The following is a 12,169-nucleotide window of genomic DNA, read 5'->3' as shown; positions in this document are numbered from 1 at the left end:
GGCATGCGTGGAGGAGACAAGTGACTTTCCCAGGAAAGCACAGCTGCATACTCTCTTCCCTGTCCCTTTCCAGGAGTTGGCAAGAGCCTCCTCCCCCTGCTGGTTTACCTGGTGGAACAGGTAATCCCTCAGGAGCAAGTGACTCTCCTCCTACTTGGCAAAACCACCAAGGATGTGTAATGACCATCTCTATGTTCCCAAATTTAGTGCCAATTCCATATTACAAAGGAAAATGTTCAGTGGTCTGAAAGAATAGGACAGCTCTTTACATCAGACACTGTAGAAATCCTTTGCATAGATAAGGATAAGCTGATAATCAAATCTGGTATAATTGCTTTTGACCTGAGGAATTGATTTGGTGGCCTACTCAGGTAAATAAATGATTCCTCTGAATAGGAGTCATAAAACAACTGATCACAGTAGCAATATAAAACAAAAACCACTGCTAGGAAAGCTTAACAATATTTCTTACCTACTGAATGGGGAAAAAACATGCAAAGACACATTAATGAAACCATTTAAGATTAAAATCCATTTCTTAACAATAAAACTATAAATCTAAGACTCTCCCTATGTAAGCCAAAAAGAAATTAGGCTTTAATTAAGCTATTTTAAAAAAAGATTTTATTTATTTTTAGAGAGGGAAGGGAGGGAGATAGAGAGAGAGAGAAACATCAACGTGTGGTTGCTGGGGGTCATGGCCTGCAACCCAGGCATGTACCCTGACTGGGAATCGAACCTGCAACACTTTGGTTCGCAGCCCGCGCTCAATCCACTGAGCTACGCCAGCCAGGGCTAATTAAGCTATTTTTTAAAAAAAGATTTTTATTTATTTATTTTTAGAGAGAAGGGGAAGGAAGGAGAAAGAGAGGGAGAGAAACTTCATTGTGTGGTTGCCTCTCTCACGCCCCCAACTGGGGACCTGGCCTGCATTCAAGGCATGTGCCCTGAGTGGGAACTGAACCAGAAACTCTTTGGTTCGCAGGCCTGCTCTCAATCCACTGTGCTACACCAGCCAGGGCTAAAAGCTATTTTTAAAGAAATATAAAATTCCCTAGTTTTTCAACGAACGCATTACTTAAGAGCTATGAGACCCTGCATGCAATTTCAGGTGTGACATACCTGAAATGGAGCCTGACTTAGCTTTATTCACAATTCATCTGTTATATTTGATTTTCATCTTCATGACCTTTGAAACAGAATTACCAACAAATAAGTATAGAACTAGGATTAAAAGGAATGACAAAAAATAATCAGTATAGCATCCTACCCATTCATCTAAAGGTCAGATAATGCAACTTTTTATCTAAAAAAGTAACATGCCCTGGGGTGTAGAGAGAATACAGCACAGAGCAAGTAAAAATCCCAGTTTACCATCTTGAAAATGTTTAATAATAACCCAAATCCTTACACGTGTGATACTCTTAAGACACCAAGAAGGGAAAAGTAGATGAACTTTGAACAAGTTTTCCCTGAAATGTCAACATATTGAGAAAACCAAAATATCTAAATATCAAAATCTTTTGTTTATAGCTATGTAAATTTTTACTACTATCTGACCTATAATCACTAGGAAAAGATTTTCTTTACTAAAAGAGGAAGCTGAATAGTCAGGGATAAACAATTCTTAAAATATTGAACTTACTACACAAATTGTCTTTTTATAATTTAAGATAACTTACTAAGAGTTTCCCTCCACTATCGACTGATTTATTTTTTTGAATTTTGGTTCTCTATTTTGTACCACTGCATCAAATTGTTTAGCATTTGTTACGGACTCAACTGCATCCCTCCCCCAAATTCATTTGTTGAAACCCTAACCTCCAATATGACTGTATCTGGAGACAGTATTCAGGAGGCAGTTAAGGCCATAAGGAAGGGGCCGTAATTTGTTAGGCCTGTGGACATAGACAGAGGAAAAGAATATATATCTTTCAAATATATAATATATATCTTTCAAATATAGAATATATATCTTTCAAATATATATCTTCCTCCAAATATCTTTGGAGGAAATATCTTTCCCCCCAACCCATGAGAAACACAGTGAGAAGGTAGGAACAGTCTTCACCAGAAACTGACCATGCTGCCATCCTGATCGTAGACTTCCCAGATTGCATAACTGTGAGAAAGTGTGTTCTTTAAGTCACTCAGTCTATAGTACTTGTTATGGCAGCCTGAGCTCAGTAATACAGCATTCAAACCAACAAAATAGAAAGAATTTTTCTGTTGTCCCAAACTGCTAATGAAATTCTTATAAGAATTCCCTCAAAATGTGCTTACTCCACTCTTCTCCCAGCACTACTGGCAGCTAAACTAGTAACTAACCAGTAGCTAAACCAGCTAAACCAAAACTGCAGCTAACTGCTTCCAATAAGAAAGCAAACAAAATGGGTTTGACCTGCTTACAGGTGGTTAGGAAAAATATGCAAGCAACCTTTTTCAATCAAGAAATTTTGAAAATAAAACAAAAATTAGGCTTTCGCTCCTGAAAAAGAATGAGAAAGTTTAAGAACACACATCCATTATCCACAAGTTCCTGAAAGTGACTCCAATCTAACTTCAAGCTGATTCTCATGGTGGCTCTGGGTGTGTCGCCTACCCCTGCTATTACTCAGTGTTCCATCTGATGCGTTAGTACATGGCTGCTTATTAATTAGTACTTTAAAGACTCAGTGGATGAAAGATGATGGGTCATTCATGACTACAGGATTTGTGATTACTAAATTTACTTTTAAATGCACAATGCTTTAGATATACTGGTATCTTGGTTAAAAAAAAATGGAGGGTAAAATCCTAACCTCACTTTATTTCAAACAATGGCCTGTTGTAATCACCACGGTCTTATACATACTCCACAATCCCATGGAAAGTTAAAAGGATTACCAATGGATAGCTGTTTGTAAAGAGAATATACCCACTACTTAAGAAAAAACAACAAATTCTTATCAATTCAAAAGCTGAAATAAACCCTAAAACCAAGATAATCAAGAACAAGAGGCCTTGGAATCAGTATCAAAGAAATTAGTCTTCGCATTCATCAATAACCAAAAAAGAAAAAAACAACAACAACAAAAAAAAACCCCAAGCCACTCCCTTAATACAAAATTAAACTCTATATCTACTCAACTCACAAAAATTCATCTACCTAAATCACCATTAAAATTCAGCAAATTATAACTACTTTAAAAGATGCCTATCATTGGCCCTGATTGGTGTGGCTCAGTGGGCTGGGCATTGTCCAGCAAACCAAAAGAGTGCAGTTTGGTTCCCAGTCAGGGCACATGCCTGGGTTGAGAGCCAGGTCCCAGGCTGGGGGTATGAGAGAGGTAACATACTGAGATATTTCTCCCTGCTCTTCCTCCCTTCCTTCCCTGCCCCCCGCCCCGCCCAAAATACCTATAATTGTACTATTAATTCTTCACAGCACATACACAAGTTTTAGACAGGTCATTGTCATCCATACATTGACGAAGTCAATCTTTCTTGAATTACCCTTTTCTCTGCAGCTACCTTTTCAATGTTCCTTGGGTAATCACTTAAAGGATACACTCTGTCATTGCCGCAACATCCAGTTTATCAATATCAGGTGAACCAGGGCAACACTTCTTGAATTCTTTTCGAAGATCAAAAAAGGAATAGAAGCATTCAGGCAATAATACATTCTGAGGGAGGACAAGGTATACATTGTTAACTAGATGAATTGAGTCCACCATTTCCCTAATAATTAGGAATCTAAGAGTATATTTCACAACAATTTTTAAATGTTTTTTTTAACAGAATATGAGGGTGTTTTTATTATCTGCTATAGTATTATGTCCTATATGTAAGTCTCATTGGGAAAAAAATCATCTTATTTTAAGGCAATTTGATTATAATGTTTGTGTTCCACTACACAGTCCACTAAAAAATGTTCTGAAGCTGTCAATACACTTTGGCTACTGTATTTCATATTTTCTGTTTAATAAAAGTATACTCTTTTTCTAGCTGTCATCGTTTTAGACTACCTGTATTTTCAGGCAGCAAATCAGCTCTCAGTTCTCATATGCATACATTTACAATGTCTACCTAAACACAGGATTCAGTTGTAAAACACAGTAGTTTTAAATACTGGGTTCTAATTATGCATATTTTCTATACTAAAATCAGATTAAGATAGGGAATTCCTTATTACCTCAAAAAGATTTATTTTGGGCCAAATTAGAGTCCTACATTACTTTTTCTGACCATTATTCTGGCTATACCTGAGCAGTCAAGTTAGACTTAAAAAAAATAAAAAAGATATCAAAAATCTCAAAGGCAAAGGCAAAATAGTTACCTGTTGTTCTTAGCTACTAGCACCACTCTCTTACAGTGATTAAACAAAGCAACTGCCTGGGCAAATATTAAACTATTGTTTCTCCCCCCTCCCCACCCCTGGACAAAAAAACCTCTCATTGAATAACTTCCAAAGATTTTTTTAAAACTGAACTTAGATTCTTAAAATTTCAAAATCTTTCATTGTATTCACTCACTGGGAAATCCTACTCATTTGTACCTTAGAAAGTCAAGGAAATAAAGACTTTTTAAAATTTGTAATCCACAACCTTTATGCAATAATGTCTATCTAAATTTCCTCTGTTGGGTTCCGTTAGATGTAACCTGTTCATGCTACATTGGAAACAGGTATTATTACTTCACCACAGTCAGTTTTCAAAACGGTTACTGAAAGAGTCATGCATCCTCACAATTACGGACAAACATGTTAATTTGAAAGCTATTTATAATAACATTAACCTACATGTTCAACAATAAAAGATTGGTTGAAATAGCTGTATCCATTTAAAATACTGAATATTTTATTTAGTGCTTACAGAAGATATTGATGTAATAGTAAACTATTAAGTAGGCTAAAAGGTTTGTGTTGTGTGAATGCTCCTTGTACAAATAAAGCTTTTCTACAGAGACCTGAAAGAAGATAACCAAATATGTTCATATTAGAAACAAACACTTTCTTATTTTTTGAGTGGCAGGGCTACTTTTCTGTTTTACCACTTTCTCTACTTTCCCTTCATGAATAGTTTTTATTATGATACTAAATTGTTTTAGTTTCTTTTTTTAATGATACTAAATTAATTGTTTCCCCTTTTTTCATCAAAATCCTATTATAAATGACTCAGGAAAGTGTCTCAAATCTTTCTCTGGAGGTTTTTCCCTATGTAGGGCAGCCAATCTAAAATAACAAAACCAGCTGTTTTCCTTCAGCTCAGTAGAGAAAGTTTTCTCTCTCCTCTTAGGAGTTTGAGGGCGGGGAAACCCTCATATACATCTATTTCTGGATTGGGCATATATAGCAATTGGTCAAGCATTTAACTAACAAAAAAATACTCTCTGCTTTTAATCAAATAATTACTAAGATTCCTATAGAGGGAGTGATATTTTTTCAACCCTCAAGATACAGGAACTTGAATTTCTCCTTCAAACGTTTTAAATTATCATTATCCATTTATTTTATTCCTTCCCCTTTACGTACTGGAGTACAGAGAAAGACCAATTGGCAATGGCTGCTCACTTGTGACATCAACTCTCATTCTAAACCTTTCACTGCAAGAACCACTTCATACAGTTTCCCTAGAAATATTTTACTTCCATCCTTTCAAGTTATAGCTCAAACTAATTAAGTTGATCAAATGATCTGTATTAGCAATGATTGGCTGCACTAGGTCAGCGTTCCATCTCTCCATTTTCCTGCTGCTCCTCATCCTTCCCGGGGAGAGAAATCACAGTATATCTACAGTAAGATTGTATTTTTCTCAATCCATGCTGTTTTCCACTATCAAAGAGATAAGAAAAGGTAAAAGATGGGGCTGACCTGTTGTTTTGATACAGGATTCAATTAGTTTTGAAACATTTATTTTAAGTCAGACAAAGCACAGTGCACTGTAATTAATGTTTCACTGGTTATACAGCAAAGTCTTACTTTCCCAGCACAAGCTTTTAAATGAAATTATTAGCATTACAATTTAAAAGGTTTAATTGAACTTTTCTTCTTTGCTCCTTCCTTTTTAGGATAAAGCATTTTCCATACAGGTAGGAATATTACAGGATATTACTGTATATTAAAATACAGTTCTCTCCTACTTGTAGTTATTTTTAGTGTCAAAAATTCAGCTAATATGCTTTGGAAAAGGGAGAATGTCAAGTATTTCAAACACAACATAAACAAAAAGAAAACTTTCATTAAGTCACCAAAGGGTTATTTCAAAATTACTGCAATCTAAAACATCTCTATGAAAGTGTCATGAATTTTGTATTGTGGTAAAATACGCGTGACACAATATTTAACACTATAACAATTTAAGTATACAGTTCAGTAGCATTAAGTACATTCATATTGTTGCACATCAATACCACTTTGTCATCTTCTCAAACTGAAAGTCTATACCCGTGAAACAATAACTCCCCATTCGTATCTATTTAAAATCGAGAAACTTAGATAAACCATTTTTTTAAAAAAGCCTCCAGCCACCCCAAAGATCTCATTGCTTTTGGGAAGCCAGCAGCCTTACCTTCTTGGAAGCCTCGGGATGCAGGATTTGCCTGACATGAAGCTGCCCATCAGTACAGAGACAGAAAGAAGTTCCTACGCCAATGTTCAGTTCATTACTCACTGACTGGTTAAACTGAAAAGAACAGGACACAGGATGCAATTGACGCAGGATTTACAAACTCTGCAAAGTGGCCCCACTTGGTGATAACCAGAGAAAACCGAGCGAAGTACAATGAAAAGGGAAACAGGCTCTAGAAGCAACATTAGGAAGACCAGCCTCCCGCAAACGGTCTAGCTTCCTTTAAAATAGGGAAGGCTTTCCAATTGACCCACAGTTAAGCACGGGAGAATTCAGGGAAAAAAACAAAACAAAACAAAACACATTCTAGCATCCGTCCCTATCCCCTTCTATTTCTGCGAAAAATACAAGACTTTTAAATAAATCAAAGATCTCGTTTCATCAGCAGATTGCCCTTAGATTACATCATTCCCTGGTGTTACTTTTTGTTGTAGGCTTAAGAAGGAAGCCAATTGGGCAGCGTGGGTAATGGGCACACAGACCCTCTGGAAAGCCTGGTAACACGTGTCCTGAAACACATCTCAAATTATGACTTTATCCTATAATTCGCAACTCGTGTGCTAGGGCAGGGACCATGAGAGCTCCGGACATTCACCTGTGCACAGGTGTTTAGCGCCTCCTCCTAACTCCCATTTGGGCAGCACCCCGAAACACACGGGTTTCAGGTCCCCTCAATTCCAAGGATTACACCACTTTCAGTGACCCCACGAGCAGTTCTGCACGTCCGGGGCTGCAAACCCTCCTTGGAGCTAAGACCAAGGCCACTTTAAGAAGTAAAAATGGAACCGGAACCGAGCCTTTGGGAGTTCAGAATCCTGAAACCAGGCGCTCGGGGCGCGGCCCGCGGGTCTGCCGCAGAGCGCCCCCTGCCCGGGGGCTGAGCGGCAGACCCAACCCCCGCAGAGTGCACGCGCACCTGCGGTCTGGGCCGGGGCTCAGGGGCGCTAGGATTCAAACTCCACTCATCACTCAGTCGGTGAAAACCCGGCTGCTTGTCTGGCCTAGGGAATGACTCAGGAAGCAACTCGGAAACTAGAGAATTTTGGTCCAAGACCCTGGGGTTTAGGAGATGAAGAGAAACAGTGACCTCCTCCTAGAAGGCCGGACCCGGGCCTCCGAGCAGGGTTTCCACCCACGCTGCCGGGCGCCTCGCCCCCCACCCCGGGAATGCACGTGGACGGCGGGGCGAGGGCGTGGGGCCTGGTAAGGCTCGGCCGGCCGCGGGGGACGCCGGGGTGGCCGGGCTGGGGGAGGGCAGCGCGGCCCCGGGCTGTCACCTGTCGGAGTGCTTGGTCCAGCTGCGGCGCCGAGGAGAGCTTTTCGGCGTCGATCTTAGTTTCTTCTTTACAATCCTCCGTGAGCTCCAACTGATCCGGTCTAACTAGTACTTCGTGCAGCTGTCCCACCTCCGACGGGAATACACAGGAGTCAGTTTCCCCCTTCCTCAATACGGGCGCCTCTTTCACGCCCTCCTCCCTCGCTCCCCTACCCGGGCGGCCCACGCCTCCGGAGGGGTCTGCTCACAAAAAAATCAAAGCTCACTCGTCGCCAGCGACTCCGGCGCAGAGGACCGCGCGGCCCTGCCTCCGACCCCACCCCCACCAGGATCAGGACGTAAAAGTCCTGGAAGCGGACACTGGGGCCCCAAGGATTCCAGCCGGTCTCCGCGGGGCGTCCCCCAACTAGCCGAGAGCCTGGCTCGACGGCGCCCGGCCGGCCCACCTGAGCCCGATTTGGGAGGGCTGAAACAGCTCCACGGCTGTTGGCCAACGAGCCTGGTTTTACTCTGGAATCCCTAGGCCCCAGGTCGCCCCTCACAAGTGAAGAAACTAGAGCACTTGTTTACCGACCCCCCCACCACTAACTTCTACAACAAACTTCTTGTCCTACCCCTACCATTTGGGCAGAAATGTGGAGAAATACCTTCTTGTTGGCCAGATCCACGACTTCCCACAACAGCAGGATCAGCTCTTTCTCATCCGAGCCCAGCTTGGCCCCAGTGGCCCCAGCAGTGATTCCAAAAAGCACCACCAAGTAATCCGGAGACGCCGTCATGACGATAGGTGGGGAGGGGGAAAAGGGGGGTCGGGAGGCGGTGAGGTGGAGTGGAAGTGAGAAGAGAAAACCTGTGCTAAAACCTCTCCTAAAAGAAAAGGAAAGAGCGCCCACCCCCCCTCCTCCTCGCCGCTGCTGGTGCAAAAGGCGGTAACCAACCACCCAAGCCGACACCTGGCCAGTGCTCCACACCCTGGGCGGGAAGGGGGGTGGGAAGGAGGGCGCAGCAGACCTGCCCTTTTTCTATTCAATGGCCCTAGCTTCTATGCAAAAAGACTGGAGCTGGGCTGCACCCCCCGGAGGCGCGCGCAATGGCTGAAAGCTTTTCTGTTTTGGGATGTGGCTCTACCTGCCCGCCCCTTCCCCCTCCCCCACGTGGTGCAGGTAAGAGACACCTGGCGGCGCCGGCCCATTGGCTCCTTTAAACCACGACGTGGCAGCGGTGGGGGAGGAGGCCACCTGGGGAAAGGAGGAGGAGGGGGCGGGAGACAATGGCTGGATGAATGGAGAGGGGCGGGCGAGAAGGGAGGAGGGGGGAGACTCACTGGGCGGGGAGGAGGCAGTCTCTACCTAGAGGGTAGCCAAGGCCAGACCGGGAAAGGGTGAGGGGTGAAGGGTGCGGGGCGGGGGCAGGGGGTTCACGCCTTTGGAAGTAACGGAGTGGTGTGGGGGTCTTGGAGAAATGCGGGCTGTGGGGAACGAAGCTGGAGGTTCTAAAGGGCCGAGCGAAAAGGCCTGGCGCAGGGAGACGAAAGGAGGACAGAGGTGAGGCTCTGGGTGCGGAGCTTCCCAGGGCGCGGCGCCCCGAGAGGGCGAACGGCGGAGGGAGGGACAGCCTACTGCAGCCGGGAGGTGGCAGGGGCAATTGCCAAGCACCGGAAAAGCTGCTCCGGAGCCCAGCGCACCTTTAAGTGCAAACAGCTGGACCTGTGGTCCATTCCCTCCCGCCCCACCGTCCGGCCTCCGGCAGGAGCCTGGGTGGCTGCTCCTCCAAACCTCTAGGCGCTGCCCACCTTCGGAAGCGACGCCCTCGCGCGCCGTAGAACCGGGCTCCCGGGGCTGGACGTCCCGTCACCTAGTACGCGTAGAAACAATCTCTGCGCGCAAAGGCAGCAGGGGGTCCCCGGGAGGAAATTCAGACACAATGGACCCCACAACATTTTCTTTCAGCTACTCCCTTAATTGCTCCGTCTTGTTTCGTCCTGGCTGCCAGTTCGAGACTGGAACCTCCTCCGGGGCAGGGGCCCACTTCCTTTGATTTGCTCTGGATCCTAGATGAAATGCAGCTACCTGGAGCGCCGAGTGTTTTCGTCAATTCGGTACTCTAGAGCCAGCTTTTCATCAGTTCCCTGCTCTGACCCCACGCCCTCTACTCATGCCTTTGCCTTTTCACTGCTGCCGATGTGGCCAAGTTTCCAAGCAGTCTCCCTCAGCCTAGCCCGGCTCGGTCTGCCCAGAGGCGGGGCGCCCACCACCGCCACCAAGTTGGACGGCAATGTGGTGGGTCCTGTTGACATTTTAGGAAGAAAATTGCTAGAGGTGAAGTTTCCTTGAGTTTTATATTTCAAACTGATCTTGGGAACACAGTTTCGTCTTGAAGTATTACCATTTCGACTCCAGGTGTCCATCCCTTTATATTCATGACATGAAAGTGAGGCGATTTATTTTTACCTTAAATTTTTTTTAATTTATTAATCTTAGAGAAAGAGAATGGAGGCACAGAGAGAGGGAGAAACATAGATATCGCTACAGCAACCTACTCTGGGCATAAAACTGAGAACCTTTCAGGACGCAAGTCGAGGGAAAGTGGAGATCGAGCTTTCTCAACCCGGAGGAGGCGCGGTGGGAGTAGACAGGGGGCTGAAGCTTAGCCCAGGAGGGCGGGAGGAGGGGCTAGAGAGCTTGACCCAGCCGCCGGGATCCTGGCGGATCCTGGCCGCAGCTCTGCGGTCAGCGACACCGCCGCCTGCCCGCGGCGCAGGTAGCAGCTGGCTTCCCCGAGTGCGGGCGGAGACCCAGCTCCGCCGGGGTCAGGCAGCGCCGCGAGGGAGGGCGAGGGCACTCGGCACCACTCTCTCCTGCAGTTCGCGTTGCAGCGGCGCGTGCTCCCATCTCCTGGACTGCACGGTGAGGGGTCGGAGAGGGTCTCAGAAGCCCTAGGCTGGTTAGCAGCGGTGACCTCGCTCCGCCTAGTCCCGGTACCTCGGAACCACCCTCTGAGGCCCGCAGGCTCCTCGGGGCTGAGACTGGGCGCGGGACGAGGCAGGGAGTGACCTGGAACCCCCCTCCCCCCGCCAGATTGCACTGCAGTGGGCGAGGCCGCCCGGAGGAGCCGGTTCCCCGGAGCCACCTCCCTGCCTGGCTTTCTCCGTGCGCGGTTCCCAGGTGCTCGGCCCTACAGGGCCGGGAAGTGCCGCCTGGTTAAGGGTGCGGACCGGCTCTAAGGACTGGCTGGGAGCAGCCGAACCCTGCGGCGCGGCCGGGAGGTCCGACGCCGCTCGGCAGAGACAGTGATCCGCAAGTTTAGGAAGTCCTGCCCCGCCTCTCCTTGCTCGGATTAATCTTTTGAAAAGCTCATTTGGAGAAACTGAGAGCTTTCTTATCAGCTCACTTGCCTGGGATTCCGAAGGGTAGTCCATATTAGAATCGAATCTCAGGGCTCCTCTTCACAGAGGTTTACCTTCTTCCTGTTTAAGGAAGTCAGATCCTTGGCTTCTGGCTTTTCTCATTTAAATTTTAATTTGCTCAGCTAGATTACTAGGACAGGATTTTGTTTTGTTCTGTTCTCAAAGGTATTCGTGGGGATTGAAACGGAGCCTGACGTATACTAGGCACTCAACAAATATTTGTTGATTTTAATCAATAACACCCACCCAGTTTTGTAGTTCATCTCCTGATTTAGCGCATAGTTCGTCACTGCCAAGGTGAGATTCTGAAAATGGGAGTCTACAGGTAATTTAAGTCTCAAATACTTAAAAAGAGTAGGTGCTAATTCTTCGAGACAAACCTACTTTTGTTGAAGAAATTCAATTCTTATAAGATGCAGGAATGCCAAGAAAAAAAATCTAGGTTGTACAAGCAGATCAGTTCTGAGTACAAAAAATGTTTTGTCATGTATCCCATCTACAAACAATTCTGATTTAGTGAGAATAGTCAGTATGAGGTGGCTGAGAGGAACCTTGAGAAGAGAGGCTCATTCTACCTATGGTCTTGACTGGAAACCTGCCCCCCCCCGCCCCCCCAAAAAACTTCCAGAACAAATGTGAATTTTTTTTTAAGTAACAGATCCAAATTGAGGAACAGGCTGTGAAGTAACTGGCCTGTATTCTTAAAACTGAAGGTCACGAAAGGCAAAGACTGAAGAGCTATTCCAAATTAAAGGAATTTATGAGACATCACAACTAAACATGACCACATGGATCCTGGACCAGAAAAAAATATTATTTTTCTTGCTTTAAAGGATATTATTGGGATGGTAGGACAAATTTGAATAAGGGAGATCTGTA

General features: G+C 45.0%; 1 protein-coding gene across 4 annotated transcripts in view; it reads right to left on the bottom strand.

Moving 5' to 3' along the window:
- The window catches only part of ESRP1 (epithelial splicing regulatory protein 1), a 56,983-nt gene extending 48,001 nt beyond the window's left edge, over nt 1-8,982 (bottom strand). For 2 of the 4 annotated variants that reach the window (XM_045861443.1, XM_045861445.1), the window contains exons 1-4: nt 8,532-8,982; nt 7,886-8,014; nt 6,549-6,662; nt 3,551-3,665 (exon numbers count right to left, since the gene is read on the bottom strand). In XM_045861443.1, the coding sequence (XP_045717399.1) occupies nt 3,551-3,665; nt 6,549-6,662; nt 7,886-8,014; nt 8,532-8,663 (490 nt within the window). In that variant the 5' untranslated portion in view covers nt 8,664-8,982. The remainder of the gene's footprint in view (nt 1-3,550; nt 3,666-6,548; nt 6,663-7,885; nt 8,015-8,531) is intronic. The other 2 variants (XM_045861447.1, XM_045861444.1) reach the window with 1 other exon arrangement.
- Between the last annotated feature and the right edge of the window lie 3,187 nt (nt 8,983-12,169).

Source organism: Phyllostomus hastatus, unplaced genomic scaffold, assembly GCF_019186645.2.
Source record: "Phyllostomus hastatus isolate PE091 unplaced genomic scaffold, TTU_PhHast_1.1 phas_scaffold_21, whole genome shotgun sequence".
NCBI classification, from domain to species: Eukaryota; Metazoa; Chordata; class Mammalia; order Chiroptera; family Phyllostomidae; genus Phyllostomus; species Phyllostomus hastatus.
The sequence above is the reverse complement of the archived record's forward strand: the minus strand, read 5'-3'. Positions and strand labels throughout refer to the sequence as shown.